This window comes from Arabidopsis lyrata (genome assembly GCF_000004255.2).
Source record: "Arabidopsis lyrata subsp. lyrata unplaced genomic scaffold ARALYscaffold_8, whole genome shotgun sequence".
Taxonomy (NCBI): Eukaryota; Viridiplantae; Streptophyta; class Magnoliopsida; order Brassicales; family Brassicaceae; genus Arabidopsis; species Arabidopsis lyrata.
Genome location: NW_003302548.1, coordinates 15,291,340 through 15,312,173, shown reverse-complemented (window position 1 = coordinate 15,312,173; position 20,834 = coordinate 15,291,340). Strand labels below are relative to the sequence as shown.

The window sequence follows — 20,834 nt, the reverse complement described above, 5'->3', positions numbered from 1 at the left end:
GGTATAGGCATGTTATATCATATTTACATATATTTAGAGTATCAAATGCTTAAAATAAGGACGATTAAATAAAACAAGTAGAACATCTGAACTGTGTCATCATCAAATAGGTTGGACGGTGAATTAGAACTACACTAATTAACTTATACACTCTTCTACTATTTCGTAACAGAAATATAAAAACATTTTCATTTAATAGTTTTTACTTTTTACAAGATATCAAAATACGAAAAACAAAAACTAAAAAAGTTGATACTGAAAACATCTTTTGTGAAGACATATAAATTGAAAAGTAACACTAACTGTCTTTACATTTTCCATTAATTAGATCAAATTAGGCTATCTACCTAAGTAGCCCTAAATTATATGTCTTCACAAAAGAAAAATATTCCGATTTGCGGGCCAAATTAAGACAGAGTTCACGGATTGGTAAATAATAATAGAGGAAAAATGTGATAGAAAACACTAGGCCCGTGACCTTTTTACAATCCGTTCTCCTTTGTATTTTTCTTCCAAGTTTCGCATCACTAATCACTGTGTGCCGTCATAATCTATACAAGGGTCCTCGATAAAACTAAAAAAAAAAACAAATTTTCTTAATAAATTTTCTTTTTTAAAAAAATTGGCCCTTTTTCTTCACTAATTTTTTTTTTAAATGACATTGGATCCATGACCAAATACCTATGTTGTCATGGGGTAGAGACGGCCTGATGCATATGCATATATCCCCATAGTTTACTCATACTATGGTATTTATGGTTGCTATCATATGGTATGAGTAGATATGAAATGTTTTGTTTTGAAAAAAGTAATGTTGATTAAATATATTTTTGTCCACATGTTTTAACTTTTAACTCGTTATTTGGCTTTATTCCTCTTTTTTCCTTTGTCAAGTTCTCTGGATGTATTCATACTTATTAATCTGTCGACTCTTTGGATAGATCGCTAACTTTCAATTTCTGTCTGCACCTAATTAATATATTCATTTTCTTCTTATTGTTACTTTGTTAGAGTTACATACATTGCAGCCAGCTTTAGGGTTTAAGTTATGAGCATTTCATTTCCTTTCTTTTAGTATACCGATAAAATAATTATATCATAGTATCATTATATAATATTTTTTCCCAAAACTTTACAAGAAAAAAACTAAATGACATACATATAGAAAATAGCATGCAATCAAGTAAGATTGATAACTTTTATATAGTAAGAGAACGTCCAACGTGCGCTTCTTAATAGAAGTTACAATAGGAAAATAGGAAAAATAATTAAAAGTTACAAAAAAAATGAGAGAGAAGTTCTTAAAACTCTTATTTAAGAGTCGGTAGTAGAAACGAAGATGACACATGTAACTTTGTTAGTAGTTTATCTGTATTAAAAATTAAAATATAATTGTAGAATTAAAATATTATTATTTTTTGTTTTTAGAGAAACTCTTATACTCTCAGCCGTTGTAGATGTTCTAAAGTGTTAAATTTCTGTTATAAGAATTAAAAAGGATCCATAAAACTCAACATTCATAATCCTCTAAAAAGGATAAACACAAAAAAATGAAAAAATCCAACACTGTACTTCAAATATAAAAACAAAGAATCTAAAGTGAAAAAAAAAGCAAAATATGTAAATTATGTTTTTGGCGTACAACAATAAATTCCAAAAGACATCATCACAAGACCAAATAAAAACTTATTATAAAATCTAATTCGTACTACACTCTTCAACGTCTCAAACTCTCACAAGTTAGCACCATATGGAAAATCCTCCGTCGCCTCCGCCGGAGACGGCGGCCTATACATTAACCACCTCTTCTATCTCCTATACCAAACCCAAAACCTCTCTTTCCCTCCTCGGCTTCCCCGCGACTGAGCCACCCTCCTTTATCCTCCGCAACATCACTCTCACCGCTCATCCCACCGAGATCCTAGCCGTCGTTGGCCCTTCCGGCGCCGGAAAATCAACTCTCCTTGACATTCTCGCCTCTAAAACCTCCCCAACCTCCGGCTCAATCCTCCTGAACTCCATTCCCATTAACCCTTCCTCTTATCGAAAGATCTCCTCTTACGTTCCCCAACACGACTCTTTCTTCCCTCTCCTGACCGTCTCTGAAACATTCTCCTTCGCCGCTCGTCTCTTGCTCCCAAACCCATCAAAAGTCTCTGAAACCGTAACCTCTCTTCTCTCAGAGCTTAACCTAACACATCTTTCCGACACAAGACTCGCTCAGGGCTTATCCGGTGGTGAAAGAAGAAGAGTTTCTATAGGTTTAAGCCTCCTTCACGACCCTTGCTTTCTCCTCCTCGACGAACCTACTTCGGGTTTAGACAGTAAATCTGCTTTTGACGTCATCCACATCCTCAAATCCATCGCTGTGTCAAGACAACGGACCGTGATCTTGTCCATTCACCAGCCTAGCTTCAAGATTCTCTCTATCATTGATCGATTGTTACTTCTTTCAAAAGGAACTGTTGCGTACCACGGAAGGCTTGATTCCCTCGAAGGTTTCTTGCTCTTCAAGGGATTCACCGTCCCTCCACAGCTCAATTCCCTCGAATACGCTATGGAAATACTTCAAGAACTTCGAGAATCCGAGGGAAACACCGACGCTATTGCTCTACCCTCGACCGAAAACCGGAAACAGAGAGAAAAACAGAGTATTGTTCGATATAGAACATCAAGAATCACCGAGATAAGCCTTCTCTCGAGAAGATTCTGGAAGATCATTTACCGGACAAGACAACTACTTCTGACCAATGCATTAGAAGCACTTGTAGTTGGTCTTGTCCTAGGAACTATCTACATCAACATCGGAATCGGCAAAGCAGGAATCGAGAAAAGATTCGGCATGTTCGCCTTCACGCTCACTTTTCTCCTCTCTTCAACAACAGAAACCCTCCCGATCTTCATCAACGAGCGTCCGATTATTCTCAGAGAGACTTCAAGTGGTGTTTACAGACTCTCCTCTCACATTCTCGCCAACACACTCGTTTTCTTGCCATACTTGTTCGCTATCTCAATCATTTACTCTGTTTCGGTCTATTTTCTCATTGGTCTTTGTCCCACGTGGCAAGCTTTTGGGTACTTCGTTCTCGTGATATGGATTATTCTCCTAATGGCGAACTCTTTCGTTCTCTTCTTGAGCTCTCTTGCCCCAAATTACATCGCGGGAACCTCTCTTGTGACGATTCTTCTAGCGGCTTTCTTCTTGTTCTCCGGTTACTTCATTTCCAAGGAAAGTCTTCCCAAGTACTGGCTTTTCATGTACTTCTTCTCAATGTATAAATATGCATTGGATGCACTTCTGATAAATGAGTACGCGTGCTTGGCCTCCAAGTGTTTGGTCTGGTTGGAGGAAGCTCAAGCGAAGATCTGCGTGGTTACGGGAGGTGACGTGTTGAAAAAGAAAGGGCTTGATGAGAAACAAAGGTGGTTGAATGTTTATGTTTTGTTAGGGTTTTTCGTACTTTATCGCGTCTTGTGTTTTCTTGCTCTCCTTAGAAGGGTTTCAGGTTCCAAGAGGTAACTATTTTTCTTTTGCTTAATTACGTTTTTTGTTTTGTAAATTTATTTCTTCATACTGATCAATCTATGTTAACTTAAGAAAATATCTCCGTATCGATCATTGATCTCTTGGAACTATTATAAAGTCTTTCATAGACATTCGAATTCCTTTTCACCTTTCAATGTTAACTAGGTGTTTGCTATGTAGAGACATGTCACGTACGAAAAATGAGAGGTTAAATTCAACGTTTTGTAGACCTAGCTAGCCTGTCGATTGCATTATTTTCCAAAATAGTTAATAAGAAAAAAATCTTGAGGTCTAGTTTCACTCAGTTATGTATGTACATCACATTTTGGACCCATAAGGTTAAAACTTTGCTATAGAAAGGAGAAAAAGCGTTGATAATATGATGTGGACACGATTTATTCTCGATCACAAGAAACCGGAATAAGTACCATATAGGTCCATAGATTCATCCACCAACACTAGTTTAAATACTAGTTCGAATCAAGTGGTGGTTTTAGTGAAAAGGAAATACATGTTCTCTTTTTCAAGTTATGTCATAGATAGATAGTCATTAGATATAATTCTACTCGTTTATAAAACTAAGTAAGTAACCAAAAGATATAGTATATAGAGAAATCAAATAAAATCAGTTTGTGTTCAGGCTAGGATTTAGGTGGGGACAAGGTGGATAAAATAGATGGCATGGAAGAGGCGCTTTGGCTAACTTGTAGCTGGGAGACAAACCTTGGTCTTCACGGGTCTCCATCTTCTTCTCTTTACAAAAGAAAACATACACACACAATTCTATTCTATTCGAATTTTACGATCAAAATGAAGAATATTTGATAAGACATGTAGCAAAGTGGTTTGAACTACTTACGTATTATATAAAATCTAGTATGCAAGAGAGTTGCACACGAAAAATGAAAGATAAAAGAATATTTGTGATATATAACCTTTTTTTATGATATATAACCTTTTATCTTTCAATAATTTTGTGCTAAGAAATTTTTAGTTATAAATCTCTAAACTAATCCGTATAGAACTTATATTCATGTTAAGTGTTTATTGTCTTGATATTGTATGGACATTAGACAACCACACATCGAATTCTAAGAACATCCGAATTCGTGATTTATTGATAGTTGACTTTTCCACGTAAAATTTTTTCTGTCAAAAGTTCTGTAATTTTAAAAGTAGAGATTTTTCATTTTGGTCACGTTGCCACTTGCCATCCCAAAATGTAATGCTGCTTTTTTCTTGTTTGTTTCCTTGAAATTTAGTCCCAAGTGGAATAGCAGTCATGAGTACAATGTACATGCAAAAATTGATATATACACACACACACAAACAAACACATGCATATAAAAAACAAAATATCACATTGTGTTCACGGACTTGTTCTTTGTCTACTCGCCCGTGAATGCCTTTTCGCTGAATACCATTGTTACCAAACAATTGTTTTTGTCGTTATTGTTTGATTTCCGTTAACGAGTTTTGAATACATTACTAGGTCAACTAAAAAAATAAAAAACATGACACCACACATGGTTTGGTTAACCGATGTTTGGATTAGAATGTACTCTAAATGGATGTTATTTCAGTGTTACTGAATCCATTTTTTATTGGGATTAGAATGTACTTGTTTTTTACTCTTCTATGGTTAAGTACACCAACATACTTTGGACTGATGTTAGTATATTCTCTATCAGAACACATTGATCCCTCTTAACCAAGAATTGAACTAGAGAGCTAGCTAGCGAGTAGTGACATCATGCAATTTTGGTTTTCCCTAAACTGAAACTCGGAATTGTCTTGTGGGCTTATCTTTTATTTTGTGGGGTTTAAACTCTAGCTAGAATGGGCTTTCTTAAAACATTGGTTAACTTGTTTCATCACATTTTGTCAAAGAAAACAAACTTTTTATAAAAAAATTTATTCCTTACTTTTGAATTCATGAAAACTAGGGTAAACGACCTGTGTCCCCCTAGGAAGTTTCATATAGTATCACAACTACACAGAATCCGGACCTCGACCGCAGTCCACACAGATCAGAAGTTAAACTCCAATTTCCCACCAAATCAAAAGTTCGAGACCTTGGTCTCCAAAATTTTGAATTTCGTGGTTTATCTGTGGTTTACTGTACCGAACCGATGCCAAACCAAAACCCAGTAGAATAAACCGAATTAATAAACCGAATTGAAATCCTTTCGTGATTATGAAACATTGATGTCGACATCGGACGTTGAGCTATTGAAGAGGGCGTGGCGAGAAGGCGGCGCCGGAGATTCTTCAGTACGAAGGAGCTCTTGTTGACCGAGCCAAAGAACATATGGAATTAGTGGTAAAATCTCTAAAACCCTAATTTTTGGATTCACCAGAATTAGCACTAAATCCGCAATCTTTTTGTTCCATGATTCTAATTAGCAGAGTACTGTTCTTGTATGATTGATTACGCTTTTTTGTTCTGTTAACATCATTGTCTTGTCACTTCCATTTTCCAGTGGAAGGAGTTTGGAAATTTGAAGTTATTGAAATGTTTGTAATTAAACAGGAAGAAACAATTGAAGATTATGTGGAAAATGGCATAGACCCTCTCATGGTGTCTCTTTATCAGATGGATTTGGACAGAGCCCAGTTTCTACTCAGATCTTATCTCAGGGTTAGGCTTCTCAAGGTGATGCTATCGGCGGTCAGAGTTGTTTCCGAAGGAGCTGGCGACAAAGGAGTATTCTGGTCAGAAGGAGAAGCAGGAGACTGAACAGGGGATGGAGATTTTGGTGTCGGAGATGGAGTCGCCGGAGAGTGAGATGGAGCATGTGCTGGCGAGTGAGCTGGTGAGTGAGAAACAGGGGTGGGGGAATTTGGTGACGGAGATGGAGTCGCCGGAGAGTGAGATGGAGAATGCGACGGTGAGTGAGAAACAGGGGAAGAAGACTTAGGTGGTTGTGCTGGAGAAACAGATGATTTAGGTGTCTAAGATTTTGACGGAGGAGTCGCCGGAGAAGAGGATCTCGGAGGTTTAGCCGGAGAAACAGGGGAATGAGCTTTAGGTGGTTGAGCCGTTGAACGAGGATTAGCCGGAGAAACTGAAGGAACAGGGGAATGAGATTTAGGAGGCTGAGCTGATGACGGAGGTTTCGCCGGAGAAATAGGAACCGTCTGGTGATCTCTGACGGCGAGAACAACGACGATCAGCTTCTGTCCCTTTTTACAGTGATCTTCATTACCACTTATGAAATAAAAAGGACCAGATCAATCAAGCGTTACCACAGATTCACCATTATCAAAGTTCTTGATCGGATTCCTAACATAAACATGTGAATTAAACATAATCACGAAAGGATTTCAATTCGGTTTATTAATTCGGTTTATTCTACTGGGTTTTGGTTTGGCATCGGTTTGGTACAGTAAACCACAGATAAACCACGAAATTCAAAATTTTGGAGACCAAGGTCTCGAACTTTTGATTTGGGGGGAAATTGGAGTTTAACTTCTGATCTGTGTGGACTGCGGCCGAGGTCCGAATTCTGTGTAGTTGTGATACTATATGAAACTTCCTAGGGGGACACAGGTCGTTTACCCTGAAAACTATGTATAGAACTATAGATTAGTTTGTAAAATGAATTGTGTGATTATTCTGGACATAAATTATGAAAAATAAACTGGTAGCCAATAGTTTACCATTTTACATAAATATATTTTAAATTTATTCTTTTAATAAATATTTAAGATTTTGTAACCAAAAAAATATGATAAATTAAGGTTTCAGTCATATAATAAGTTATAAGATAATTTTATTGGCTAATAGATATTGCAATATTTTAAAATTTATTTAGTGTTAATCAGTGTTCTAAAAAGCGGTCTAGGCGGTCGCCTAGGCCCCGACTAGGCGCTAGGCTCTCATGCGACGCCTAGATAACCGCCTTGACCGTCTAAAATTACATAGATCTTGTTTAATGTATTTTTTCAATTTCAATTAGAGTTTTATTTATATATATATATAGTTATAAATATTCATATATTGTTTAATATATAAATATAATTAAATGTTTTATCTAGTTTTTTGTTTATAATTTCATAATTTTTTGTTTTATTAGATATTTTATATAAATTTTATATATGATATCATATTTATTATGTTTTATGTTATAAACGTCTAAACCGCCTAAAAAATCGCCTAGGCTCCGATTAGGCGTTCTAGGCGCTAGGCATTGGGTCACCGCCCGCTTAGCGCCTAGCGCTTTCTTGAACATAGATAATTGACTTACTTGAGCGTTGTTTCCCTCCAACTAAATCGTGTTTGAGAGCAAATCTCAACAGCGATGTGAACTTTAAAGTTTCGATCTTTTTCGTCTTCAAAGCTTGATGCAAAAGAATGGCGACCAAAGTAGCCACAACAGCATCTACATTTCTCTCTCGCACTAACGAATTGAGTAATCTTCAACAATCATGTATTCGGATTCTCTCCTTTTGCGAATCGAGTTCATCGCGCATTGGTTTACACATTCATTGCCCTGTAATCAAGTTTGGTCTTTTAGAGAATCTCGACTTATGCAACAATCTTTTGAGTCTTTACTTAAAAACCGATGGTATATGGAATGCACGTAAGCTGTTCGATGAAATGCCGCAAAGAACTGTTTTTGCATGGACAGTTATGATCTCTGCTTTTACCAAGAGCCAGGAGTTTGCGTCAGCGCTTTCGTTGTTTGAGGAAATGATGGCTTCGGGAATACACCCGAACGAATTCACATTTTCCTCGGTGATCAGATCTTGTGCTGGTTTAGGAGATCTCAGTTACGGAGGTCGAGTTCATGGTTCTGTTTTAAAGACTGGGTTTGAGGGGAACTCAGTTGTTGGAAGCAGCTTGACTGATTTGTATTCTAAGTGTGGGAAGCTTAAGGAAGCTCGTGAACTGTTTAGTTCTCTTCAGAACGCGGATACCATCTCGTGGACGATGATGATATCTTCTTTAGTGGGAGCTCGTAAATGGAGTGAAGCGTTGCGGTTTTACTCTGAGATGATTAAAGCCGGTGTTCCTCCTAACGAGTTCACGTTTGTTAAGCTTTTAGGTGCCTCTTCCTTTCTCGGTTTGGAGTTTGGTAAAACGATTCATAGCAGCATAATTGTCCGGGGAATTCCGCTGAATGTGGTATTGAAGACATCTCTCGTTTATTTCTACTCGCATTTTTCTATAATGGAAGATGCTGTGAGGGTGTTGAATTCGACTGGAGAACAGGATGTGTTTCTTTGGACGTCTGTGGTATCAGGGTTTGTAAGGAACTTGAGAGCCAAGGAAGCTGTTGGAACGTTTCTTGAGATGCGAAGTTTGGGTTTGCATCCAAATAACTTCACATACTCTGCAATCTTGAGCTTGTGTTCTGCTGTTCGTTCGCTGGATTTAGGCAAACAGATTCACTCACAGACAATTAAGGTTGGCTTCGAGGACAGCACTGATGTCGGAAATGCACTTGTAAGTATGTATATGAAGTGCTCGGCATCAGAAGTAGAAGCTTCGAGAGTCTTTGGAGCAATGATCTCACCAAACGTCGTCTCTTGGACAACGTTAATCTTAGGTCTTGTTGATCATGGGTTCGAGCAAGATTGTTTTGGACTGTTGATGGAGATGGTAAAACGAGAGGTAGAACCCAATTTTGTTACTCTATCTGGTGTTCTCCGAGCCTGTAGCAAATTGAAATATCTAAGGCTGGTATTAGAGATTCATGGATATCTACTCAGAAGACACGTAGATGGTGAAATGATAGTAGGGAATTCACTTGTCGATGCTTATGCCAGCTCGGGTAAGGTGGATTATGCCTGGAATGTGACTAGGTCGATGGACATGAGGGATAATATCACATACACGAGCTTGGTAACAAGATTTAATGAGTTGGGCAAGCATGAAATGGCACTGAGTGTCATCAATCATATGTATGGTGATGGAATCAGAATGGATCAGTTAAGCTTACCCGGGTTTATCTCAGCTTCAGCCAACTTGGGCGCTCATGAAACTGGGAAACATCTTCATTGTTACTCCGTGAAATCCGGGTTTTCTGGTGCGGTTTCGGTTTTAAATAGTCTCGTTGACATGTACAGTAAATGTGGTAGCTTGGAAGATGCAAAGAAAGTTTTTGAAGAAATAGCTATGCCTGATGTGGTTTCTTGGAACGGGTTGGTATCTGGTTTGGCATCAATCGGTCGTATTTCATCTGCTCTATCTGCATTTGAGGAGATGCGGATGAAAGGAACCGAGCCCGATTCAGTAACGTTCCTGATATTGCTCTCTGCTTGTAGTAAGGGAAGATTGACCGAGATGGGTCTCGAGTATTTCCAATCAATGAAAACGATTCATAATATGGAGCCACAGATAGAGCACTATGTTCATCTAGTTGGTATCTTAGGTCGTGCTGGAAGGCTAGAGGAAGCAACAGGAGTTGTAGAGACAATGCATTTAAAACCAAATGCTATGATCTTCAAAACACTGTTGAGAGCTTGCAGATACCATGGAAATCTGTCTTTAGGAGAAGATATGGCTAACAAAGGCTTAGCACTTGCACCATCTGATCCAGCTTTCTACATTCTCTTGGCTGACTTATATGACGAATCTGGAAAACCAGAGTTGGCTCAAAAGACTCGAAATTTGATGAGTGAGAAGGGTTTGTGTAAGAAGCTAAGCAAGAGCACTGTGGAGGTTCAAGGAAAAGTTCACAGCTTTGTCGGTGAGGATGTTATTACAGTGGAGAAAACGAAGAGGATTTACGCAGAGATAGAATCGATAAAGGAAGAGATCAAAAGGTTTGGTTCCTCATACCGAGGTAATGAAAACGCAAGCTTTCACAGTGCAAAACAAGCTGTTGTGTATGGTTTTATCTATGCGTCACCAGAAGCTCCGGTTCATGTTGTTAAGAACAAAATCCTGTGTAAGGACTGCCATGATTTTGTGTCCATCTTGACCCGGTTAGTCGATAAAAAATAACTGTAAGAGATGGGAATCAGGTACATGTCTTTAAGAATGGCGTATGTTCTTGCAAAAGGGAAGAAACATCATTTGTAATATCATAGGTTTTTTAATAAGAATGATAAAACATTTGTGAAACGACATTGTTATGTTTTGAAAATTATTAAGCATTTTATTCAGAGGCTGACCACTGACTCAGAAACAACTCTAGCCCAAAAAAGCAACAAGCACACAATATGTAAAACTGGAAGTTACTCCTTCAACTGCGGATCGCTGGAGCTAGCAGCCGGGATCTCTGTTTTAGACTCTGCAAGTAGACCTTCAAGCGTTTTGTAGAACTCTTCAGGAAGAGGACCAGGTCGGTGCTGAGGAACGTGCTTTGGAATCGGCGCATCATTCTCAATTACTTCACACTCGTAGTCATCTGGAACACCCCAAGGGTCCCACTCTGCATATACAAAAAGAACGAGTTACGACTCCATGGTGAAGAACATGTTGTAAAAGACAAAGTCAGAACAAATGAGCCAGGATTCTAGACCATTGGAAGTCTGCTCGGTAGCATACTACAACCAAAGAATGTGATAAGACTCAAACAATAGCGACTTCTACGAAAGATGATTGCGTTTCATAAAACCAAGAAATAAGATCACTTAAACCTCGCACACAGAGTCATAAAGATTCAAAAGAGAGTTGTAACAAGCATTGACAGCAATGTACAGATAACTGCAAAGCAAGAACACTAATTAAAAACATGACCACACACCTATGTGTGTGAAATTGAAAGCAAAAACCGTTCCAAACTTTAGTGAACTATGCAAACCATTCACCCATACGCCAAAGTTAGCAAATCATACAAAAACATAAACTTTTGCATTCCCTTACTTGTATTTCAGTTCTAGCTTCAAAATTTCAATACACACTAACTCAATAGCCCAATAAAAGGGTCAACTTTGCAATGCTCAGTGTTCAGATTTTGCCACCTAACCATCCACAAAGCCTCAAGATTCAGATTCTCAATTTACCAAACCCATTTCTTGGGAACGCCAATAGTTCAAAATTAAGTGATTATTGCAATAAATCAATCTATATTCCAATCAGAATGAATCATATAGGCGACGAGATTACGAACCAATCATTTTCCCAATGAGTGTGAGCTCATCGCGAGCCTCTTCGATAAGCTCTTCGACTTGACCGCAACCAAGCCGCTTCTCAATCACCTCCCAATCTTCTTCTTCCTTGCACACATTGAGACGGTGGCGCGTGAATGATTCAACCGATTTACGGTATCCTTCATCCTCCGGCACGGCTTGGATCTCCTTTAGGGTTTTGCTATAGAGATCGATCAACACCGCTCTCGCGTTGGGAACAACGTCAAGCCCGACGATCCCCGTCGTCTGCTTCACTTTAGCCAATAATGGCCGTCCGATTGCCCGTAGAAACATCTCAACCGTTGGATCGCTCTCTCTCCGTAAGTCCGGCGAAATCTCAGAAATGTTGTTTGTTGTTTACAGTGTCAACTCTCACTTTTCAGATTGAGAAAGCGAAATAAAAATATGGGCCGAGATTGAGTTAATTGGGCCTTGTTATTTAAAAATAATGGGCCTTATTAGTAATTTGATAGGCTTTTGTTGCTTAGCATTAATGTGATGGGTCTTGATTTTTAAGCATAATTTTAATTAATTCTATTTTTTTTACTTCTAATTAATTTTAATTCAATTGTAATTTATTTATATGTTAAAATATACTTATAAAGTTTTTATTTATTTGTGAGTTGGGACCATTAGACAATATGGCCAACTCTTACGTTGGATATTTTCTAAAAAAGAAACTCTTTTTTTCCTCAATTTGTTTTGATATTTTTGGTACATTAAATGCTTATTCATTAAAGTAATAAGAAAACACTTTTAAAAACGAGAGAGGTAACAACTTGCATGCCCATCTCTCTTCATGAGAATCTGGACCGACCATAATATATGATATTTATATAACATTATTATAAAATAAAATTAACATCTAAATCGTCATAGCCTTATTTTAATTATAGCAATAACGACCCTACTTTAGTTAATTCCAGAGACGTTTAAATGTAGGATTTATCTAATACGGAATAAAATATGTTTGACCGACGTTTCGGATTACGACAAAAACTTTATAATAAAAAAAGGTTGACCATTTAATAGAAGCCAAGGCACAAGTGGGACTAAAGACGCCAGATTGTCTCGTGAAATTAAAGCCAGCGAAAACCGGACTCGTTGTTTCCGGTCTGAACCGAATTAACTGTCGTCTAGCTAGTAGCTATAGCTTCCCACATGATTATTTCTCAATTTATTACACTAAACCGATGTATTTAATTATCTCGACATTAAATGCAAGTGAATAATAATACGATACGAATTTTTTAGCATAGTTCTCGCTGCCAACTTTTTTTTTAACGAGGCAGATTAATTTAGCTTAATTTTTTTTTCAAGATAAAATTATTTTACATTTCGTAACTGTTTATTTGTTTGTTACAGTAGTTACCTCTATTTTGTTTTTTTGTCAACACTTATTTACCTTATAGACTGTTTTCACAAAATTTGTTGCTTTTTGGCTTCTTCTTTTTTTTTACACTTGCTTTTTGGTATTTATAGTTTTAATAATACAGATAAAATCATAGATGAAATAGGAAAAAAGGAAAGATGTTGATTTATACATTTTGAGCCAAGAAAAAGCTTTGGTATATGCAATGTCAATTTAAATCGACCAAATTATTAATCAAGACTAATTTTCTAATTTGAGCTATGAGTCTAAACAAAGAACAATTATGACTAGTCTTTCTTTCTCTGTCTCTCTCTATATATTTTTTAATAACACAATAAATGTCAAGTTTTTTAACAAAAAATAATAATAATTAAAAACTGACTTTTTCTTTTTGTAAATTGAGATATTATTCGTTTTCATCATCCACCACCGTCTCCGGAGGATCCGGCGGACCAAGATGGAAAATTTCCAGCGAAGAACAAATCATCTCGATCTCTCACCGCTAAATTCGGTATCAAAAGATCATCCACGTCATCATCTTCACCATCATCATCATCTTCTTCTTCTTCTTCTACTTCTTCTTCTTCCTCCTCTTCCTCTTCCATGTTGACTTCTTGACTAATAATATCTTCATCTCCGTTTGTTGCTTGAACGTCGTCGTTTCCTTTCAAGGGTGTCGTCGGAGATAGATGAATCTCTTCTTTTACTGTATCCGATAAAGGAGATGGGTTGTTGGGTTTAGGAACCGGGTTAACGGGTTGAGATTTGTTACGAGTACTTCCGGCGAGAGAGTTCCGGTGAGTAGGACGTGGATGAGTGTGTTCTCCGGTGTAAGTAACAATGAAGATATTAGGATCTAAATTACTTCTTTCAACTTGTTTTCGAGCTAAACATCCTTTTGAGCTACTACATCTGTAATAATTCCTGTTTTATGTAACAAAAAAAAAAACAACTCGATTAATTTAGTTAGCACATTTTCTAACTATTTTTGTGTCGAGAAAATTTTGAAAAGAAAAGATTGATGACCTTGGATAAGGAGAGCCTTTGATGGGTTTTTGACCGTATTTACGCCAAGCCCACAAATCAGAAGAAAGATTCTCTTGCGTTACATGACATATGGTTCTTTTTTGCTGATTCTTTCTACAAGCAACAAGACAAAAAGATAATTAAAGAAATAAACTTTGAATTAAGAGATGTGTTTAATCGATGAACAAACCTTTTTCTAGATCGAAGAGGAGGTTGAGATTGTTGTTGAAGAAGCTGGTCGCGTTGACCTCTAAAAACAAAGACAGAAGAAGAAGAAGAAGTGGATGGTGGGAAAACCCTAACACTAAGTGGAGGTTTTTGATCTTGTGATTCGTGGAGTACTTGTTCTTGTTTCATTAAGATTTTAGGAGATGGTGATGATGAGACTGTAGGAGGAGGAAGTAGAGGAGGAGGAGACCAAGTAGTTGTAGTAGTAGCTGGTAAAAAAGGTTTGCAAGAATCTTGCAGCTCGTTGCAAGAAGAAGAAGAAGAAGGCTCTTTGTTGTCTCTGTCTCCATGGATGTGTGTAAACAGAGGGGGAGGAGGAGGATCTTGTTCTTGTTTACAGTTTCCTCTGTTGTCTTCATGACCAGCACAAGAGTTGGTGGTGGAAACAGAAGAGCTGCAGCTTCTGACGACGGCGAAGAGATCCCAATCCTCGGAGGACATGGTGATCTTGAATTCGTGGGTATTTAGGAAAGCTTATTTGCTTTTTGATTATGTTGGATGTTGGTGAGAGGAAGAGAGAGAGAGAAGGAGACAAACTATGGCGTAAAGGACGGCGCTGACTTTTTCTTTGTCGAAAGAGAGAGAGAGAGTATGGAGGGATTGGGGCAGTGTCCGAGAGAGGAATCGATGGTTGGGAGAGAGAGCACTTGACTTGCTATTCGTTCCAATTATTTATACATTTGACAAAAAAAGATAAAAAAAAATTAACTTTTGATGGGTTTTCATATCTTCTTTTCTTCCCTCTTTTTCGCATATATTTATACTCTTTAAAAATCATATTATGATGTACTCCATCATCGTATATTTATTAATATTTGAAAGAGTACCAATAAGATTCGGTAACTAATATTTTATATTTTGTTCTTTTTTTCAAATAGTTTTTTAAAATATAGCTATCAATTTGTTTTTTTTTTCAATCCAATGGTTTATTTTTGCTAAGTTTTTAAATAATGATAGAGGAAAGTTTTTTTTCGAAAATGAACAAAACTCAGCGGTTGACAAAATTTCGGTCATTAAATCTTTGTAAAGTGTGATATAAGATTTATATAAAATTATATCGTCTAAGATTAAGAAAGTGAGTAGTTTATCATTTTGGAATATGTCTTTCTAATATTGAAATAGATATATATGATAATGTTCTTATAGATTAGGAAAATGTTTATGGTTTATGAACAAACAAAGGCATGTAAGACCCGATTTTAAATTTACCACCCACCTCTAATGGTAAATCAATTATTCAGCCAGCAAACAGTGAAACACTAACTTGCTTTGGAAGATTTTTATCTTTTTTAAAAAAATTTACTTAATAGACAATCCTATCACTTAAGGACTAATAATGATAAGTGGTAGTGATTTGGTATATTGGCATTTAAGAAAATTTAGTACCTAGTAAACTTAGGTTACTGGGTGACGACTAATATTTTTATAAAACGAACACTAGTCCTAAACAATCTAGTGCTAGAATATTCTCAAAGCTCATAAAATTTGATGGTCCGACGAAAATAATAAAATTTTAACAAGTTTTATCATTTTTTGTGAATATTAAATTTATCTTAATAATGTGTGTACATTTTAAAATAAAAAACTCAAAGCAAGTTCGAAAAAGTTGGTTTCTTGAACCAACAACTGTGAAACCTGTGAGTGAACGTACATGAAAAAAAAGATAGAACTTCTAATTCGAATATCTTTCGCATGATAATCGACACGGACATCATTGTTTCTAGTAGACCTGGGCGTTCGGTTATCGGATCGGATTCGGTTCGGTTTTTTTGGATTTCGGTTTTTTGGATATAGATTCTAATATCCATACGGGTAATTATAGAATTCGGATCGGTTTTGGTTTTGATATTTTGGATTTCGGATCGGTATGGATATGAAATTCAATATCCGATTTAACCAAAAATCTAAAAAAAAATCCGATTAATCCGAAAACCGCAATGAATCCCAAAAAGAACAAAAGCGACCTCCATTAATAGCAAGTTAATCCGTAAAACCGTAAACATAAACTTATCAAAGCAACAATAAACATCAAAATTTTCAGAATCTAGCATGAACACATAGGAGAAAAAAGGATCAAAACAGTAACAAACAATAATCGAATTCGTCTCTAATGAAGAAGAAGAATCATAGAACATGGAGACATGGATTATAACTAAGAAAGAAGAAGAATTTAAGTTCAAACACATACCTAAGATTGATTACTTGATGTTTCTTATGGATGCGTCTGAGACGAAAGAGAGATTAGGGATTCCATATTGAAAGATTAGGATTTATGCTTATATGCGAGTGGACATATTGGTAGGAAAATCGAGATTAGGGAAATGGATCACATATTGTTAGGGAGGGAAATCGAGATATTGGAAATGGATCCCGTAATGCAAAGGATGATTAAGGTTCTAAAACTTCTAGAGAAGAGTTCAGATACCCATCGGATATCGGATCGAATCAGGTATTATCTGATATCCATGGATATAGAAATCAATAACCGATCGGTTAATCTGTCAGATTCGGTTCGAATTTTAATCCTATTTTTCGGTTCGGTTCTGGTTCGGATTTTCGGTTTCGGATTAAACGCCAGGCCTAATTTCTAGAGATGAAAAGTCGAAAAGAACACACTACATGTTTATTTTGAAAATATTGAATCCTTATAATTTATAGTACAAAAAAATTGTGAAATAGATAATATGTTTTATAACATTTTCTCCGGTAAAAGTCATTACAACATAAAAATTAGTTTGTTTTTAGCGTGAATGTCAATGCTGAGATATACACAAGAACAAGAAGAAATATTAAATTGTTTAAAACGTACGTAACGTAAGTAATATTGTTCACATAAAAGAATCCAAGAATTAGACGTTAAAAAAAGAAAAGAATCCAAGAACTTAATGGTTTAAAATTGCAATATATATATATACAAATAAAAGATCAATTCTAGATTCCCCTCACAAAACGAGTCTCATCACTGGTTTTAGAGATATTTGTATGATTTAAAATGCTCACAAAATCTTACAAATAAAAAGGTAAAAAAACACGAATACTCCCTCAAATCATTAGACCAAAAAAAAGAAAGAAAGTAAAAATGTGTGCTAAAAAATAAAATGGTAATGGTACGAATAATATTCGAACCAAACAAAGCACTTGCTTCACTTGTCACTCTCTACTTTATTTTTTTCCATTTAAAAAAATAATTGGTAGTGGTGATGATGATACCGGTGGCGATAGATGATGATGATACCGACAGTGATAATTTTATCGGCGGTGGTCATAGTTGAAATATCGGTGGTAGTTTCAGTGATTTACAGGTGGTGGTGGTGATGATGATATCGGTGATGATGGGTGATGATGATATCGACAGTGATCGGTGGTCATAATTGAAATAACGTCGGAGAGAGTCCGACGGCTAAAGGATTCATGGTGGATTGAATAGATCGAGCTGCGAAGTCTAAGACCTTGACGGAATTTGCCAATTAGAGATTTGATGAGATTAATTGATCAAGATAGGAGAATGGGTTGTCGACGGGAACAACCATTGTTACATTCTTCTGGGTTCAATTTCATAAACGGATAACAATTTCATTAGCAACGTATATAAAATGCTAACATATCTTAAACGTAACAATTATATTATCATGATAAATGAATACGCTAATGTATAAGTTAACGGAAATAATTAAATTACTAAAGTAAATAAACCGGTTAATACATAAGTTAGCTGATATAATCATATAATAAATATTTTAACACGATAAATATTAGTTTACCATGTAATAGGCCTGGGCGTTCGGATATTCGGGTCGGATTTTTCGGGTTCGGATTTTTCGGATTTAGAAAACTAAGACTCGTTCGGGTATTTTAAAACTTCGGGTTCGGATCGGGTTTGGATCGGGTATTTCGGGTTCGGATTCGGGTTTACCCGAAGTATCCAAATATTAAAAAATTTGTATCCGATTCTATGAAAAGTATTGAAAATACTCAGAAAATCTATAAATTTTAAGTATTTTATACCCTAATCTAACCAAAAGTAGCTAAAACATCCGAAAATATATTAACATCCGAATAATTTAGACACTTAGGCTATTACAAGTATAAATATTACTAATATATTATAGCTATATATTTATATTTCGGATATGTTCGGGTACTTGTTCGGGTTCGAGTTCGGGTCGGGTTCTGGTTCGGGTTTTCGGGTTGTGAAGTTTAGAACCCGTTCGGGTATTTTAAAACTTCGGATTCGGGTTCGGGTCGGGTTTTTCAAGTCGGGTTCGGTTCGGTTCTTCGGGTTCGGGTATTATGCCCAGGCCTACCATGTAACTTATAAACTTATCGCGATATAATATGATTTATCGAAAATTGAGTCATAATCGAAAATTTGAACGAAGCTATTATCTGAAATTTATGTCTCGTCGATATCTATTTTGTTATAACGTTAAACAATTTGTTACATGCGGAGGGGTATTTTCGTCCAACTTATACAAGTTGATGAGAGAGAATTAATTATACAAAAAAACATGTATATATTCTTAATTTTTCATCTGTGTATTTAGATTTAATTGACCCATATATATATACAAATAAAAGATCAATTCTAGATTCCCCTCACAAAACGAGTCTCATCACTGGTTTTAGAGATATTTGTATGATTTATTGGGCTGTGAAGCCTCTGAAGCCTACAAGCCCATATAGCTTTGAATATCGATTAGGTTATTTACGTATCTTGTATATAAAGGCACAGCCTCCTCTTTGTGACCAACGTGAAAAACATTTTACAGAAATACAATTTACTGTTCTTTTCATGGTATCAGAGCACAAAACCTAGACTACTACAAGGTTTTGTGATCGATCCTGCAATCTCTCTTCCGCTACAAGAGATTCAGTTTTCTTAACAATCTCCGATGACTACCGAATCAGCTCTTGCTACGACAACAGCACCGGCCGTTGTTTCAACTCGACGAACAATCTCACCATATGACCTCACCTCCGGACACAATCCAGGAACTTTAATCTCTAAGCCACTGCTGCGTGGACCCAACTACGACGAATGGGCCACTAACCTCCGGTTAGCCTTGAAAGCAAGAAAGAAGTTCGGATTTGTTGACGGATCTATTGCGCAGCCGGTTGAAACGGATCCTGATCATGAAGATTGGGCTGCGAACAACGCTCTCATCGTCTCTTGGATGAAACTTACCATAGATGAAAGTTTGTCAACCTCAATGTCTCACCTTGATGATGCTCACGATCTTTGGACTCATGTTCAGAAACGATTTGGGGTTAAAAATGGACAGCGGGTACAGAGACTCAAAACAGAATTGGCTAATTGTCGTCAGAAAGGTGTGCCAATTGAAACATACTACGGCAAGCTATCTCAACTATGGAGAAGTCTCGCAGATTACCAGCAAGCTAAGACTATGGAAGAAGTGCGTAAAGAGCGCGAGGAAGACAAACTGCATCAATTCCTCATGGGGCTAGATGAGTCCGTGTATGGGGCGGTTAAATCTGCTCTTCTCTCTAGAGTCCCACTGCCCACACTCGAAGAGGCCTACAACGTTTTAACTCAAGATGAAGAGTCAAAATCACTGAGTCGTTTAAATGATGACAGGAATGAAGGAGTAAGCTTCGCAGTTCAAACTACATTAAGAACCCGAAGCTTCCCAGAAAACAAAGCAACATCGGAGACGAAAGTGTGCTCTTATTGTGGTCGTCTAGGCCACCTCGCTGATTATTGTTTTAAATTGGTTGGTTATCCTCCATGGCTCGAAGAAAAGTTGCGAATTAAAAACAATACTGGTCGTGGCGGACACTCATCAAATGGTACTGGTCGTGGCTCTCACACAAACCCAACGTCTTCTTACAAACCAAAACAGAACACCGGTCGTGGAGCTGCCGCTAATCATATGTCTTCTTTCGAAACTCAATCCACTGCACCAATAGGCTCGTCATCTACCACTTCAATTACGGATGCTGATCGTATTGGTATAAGCGGATTGAGTGACGTGCAATGGGAGAATCTCAAACAACTACTTGATCATCCGCTGCCGCAAAATCATAAGCTTGCTCTCGCTCTAGGTGATTTTCTCTCCGAACCATCTCGCTATCGTCGTTTGGTTGGGAGATTAATTTATCTAAGTAGCACACGCCCCGAGTTATCCTATGCTATTCACATCCTGTCACAGTTTATGAATGATCCAAAATCGGATCATTGGGAAGCAGCTCTTCGGGTTGTTAGATATCTCAAGTCAAGTCCAGGCCAAGGAATTCTACTCCGGTCCAACACATCTTTGGTACTCACCGGTTGGTGCGATTCCGATTTTGATTCATGTCCAATTACACATAGATCTCTCACTGGTTGGTTCATTCAATTGGGTGGCTCTCCTATTTCTTGGAAAACAAAGAAGCATGACGTCGTCTCTCGCTCATCCGCTGAAGCTGAATATCGTGCCATGGCTGACACTGTTAGTGAACTTTTATGGTTACGTGCGCTGCTTCCGGCTTTGGGTATTCCGTGTACTGCGCCTATCATGTTATATTCCGACAGCCTCTCCGCTATCAGTCTCGCTGCAAACCCGGTTTATCATGCTCGTACTAAACATGTCGGCCGCG

At 37.1% G+C, this 20,834-nt stretch overlaps 4 protein-coding genes and 1 pseudogene across 4 annotated transcripts; 2 read left to right on the top strand and 3 right to left on the bottom strand.

The window, feature by feature from the left end:
• Positions 1–1,620: 1,620 nt before the first annotated feature.
• Positions 1,621–4,388, top strand: LOC9302006 (ABC transporter G family member 8). Its single transcript, XM_021016288.1, has 2 exons — positions 1,621–3,516; positions 4,167–4,388. The coding sequence occupies exons 1-2, from the start codon at positions 1,751–1,753 to the stop codon at positions 4,195–4,197; spliced, it is 1,797 nt and encodes a 598-aa protein (XP_020871947.1). The 5' UTR covers positions 1,621–1,750; the 3' UTR covers positions 4,198–4,388.
• A 1,671-nt stretch (positions 4,389–6,059) lies between these two features.
• LOC110225860 lies at positions 6,060–6,915 on the bottom strand (annotated as a pseudogene).
• An 841-nt stretch (positions 6,916–7,756) lies between these two features.
• Positions 7,757–10,642, top strand: LOC9300275 (pentatricopeptide repeat-containing protein At5g52850, chloroplastic). The gene has a single exon (XM_021033767.1). The coding sequence runs from the start codon at positions 7,884–7,886 to the stop codon at positions 10,479–10,481; it is 2,598 nt and encodes an 865-aa protein (XP_020889426.1). The 5' UTR covers positions 7,757–7,883; the 3' UTR covers positions 10,482–10,642.
• On the bottom strand, positions 10,511–12,020 carry LOC9300274 (probable NADH dehydrogenase [ubiquinone] 1 alpha subcomplex subunit 5, mitochondrial). Its single transcript, XM_021033770.1, has 2 exons — positions 11,593–12,020; positions 10,511–10,911 (listed from the first exon to the last, which is right to left on the bottom strand). The coding sequence occupies exons 1-2, from the start codon at positions 11,903–11,905 to the stop codon at positions 10,715–10,717; spliced, it is 510 nt and encodes a 169-aa protein (XP_020889429.1). The 5' UTR covers positions 11,906–12,020; the 3' UTR covers positions 10,511–10,714.
• Positions 12,021–13,191: 1,171 nt separating this feature from the next.
• On the bottom strand, positions 13,192–14,923 carry LOC9300273 (probable WRKY transcription factor 27). Its single transcript, XM_021016336.1, has 3 exons — positions 14,200–14,923; positions 14,010–14,123; positions 13,192–13,907 (listed from the first exon to the last, which is right to left on the bottom strand). The coding sequence occupies exons 1-3, from the start codon at positions 14,676–14,678 to the stop codon at positions 13,403–13,405; spliced, it is 1,098 nt and encodes a 365-aa protein (XP_020871995.1). The 5' UTR covers positions 14,679–14,923; the 3' UTR covers positions 13,192–13,402.
• Positions 14,924–20,834: the final 5,911 nt, after the last annotated feature.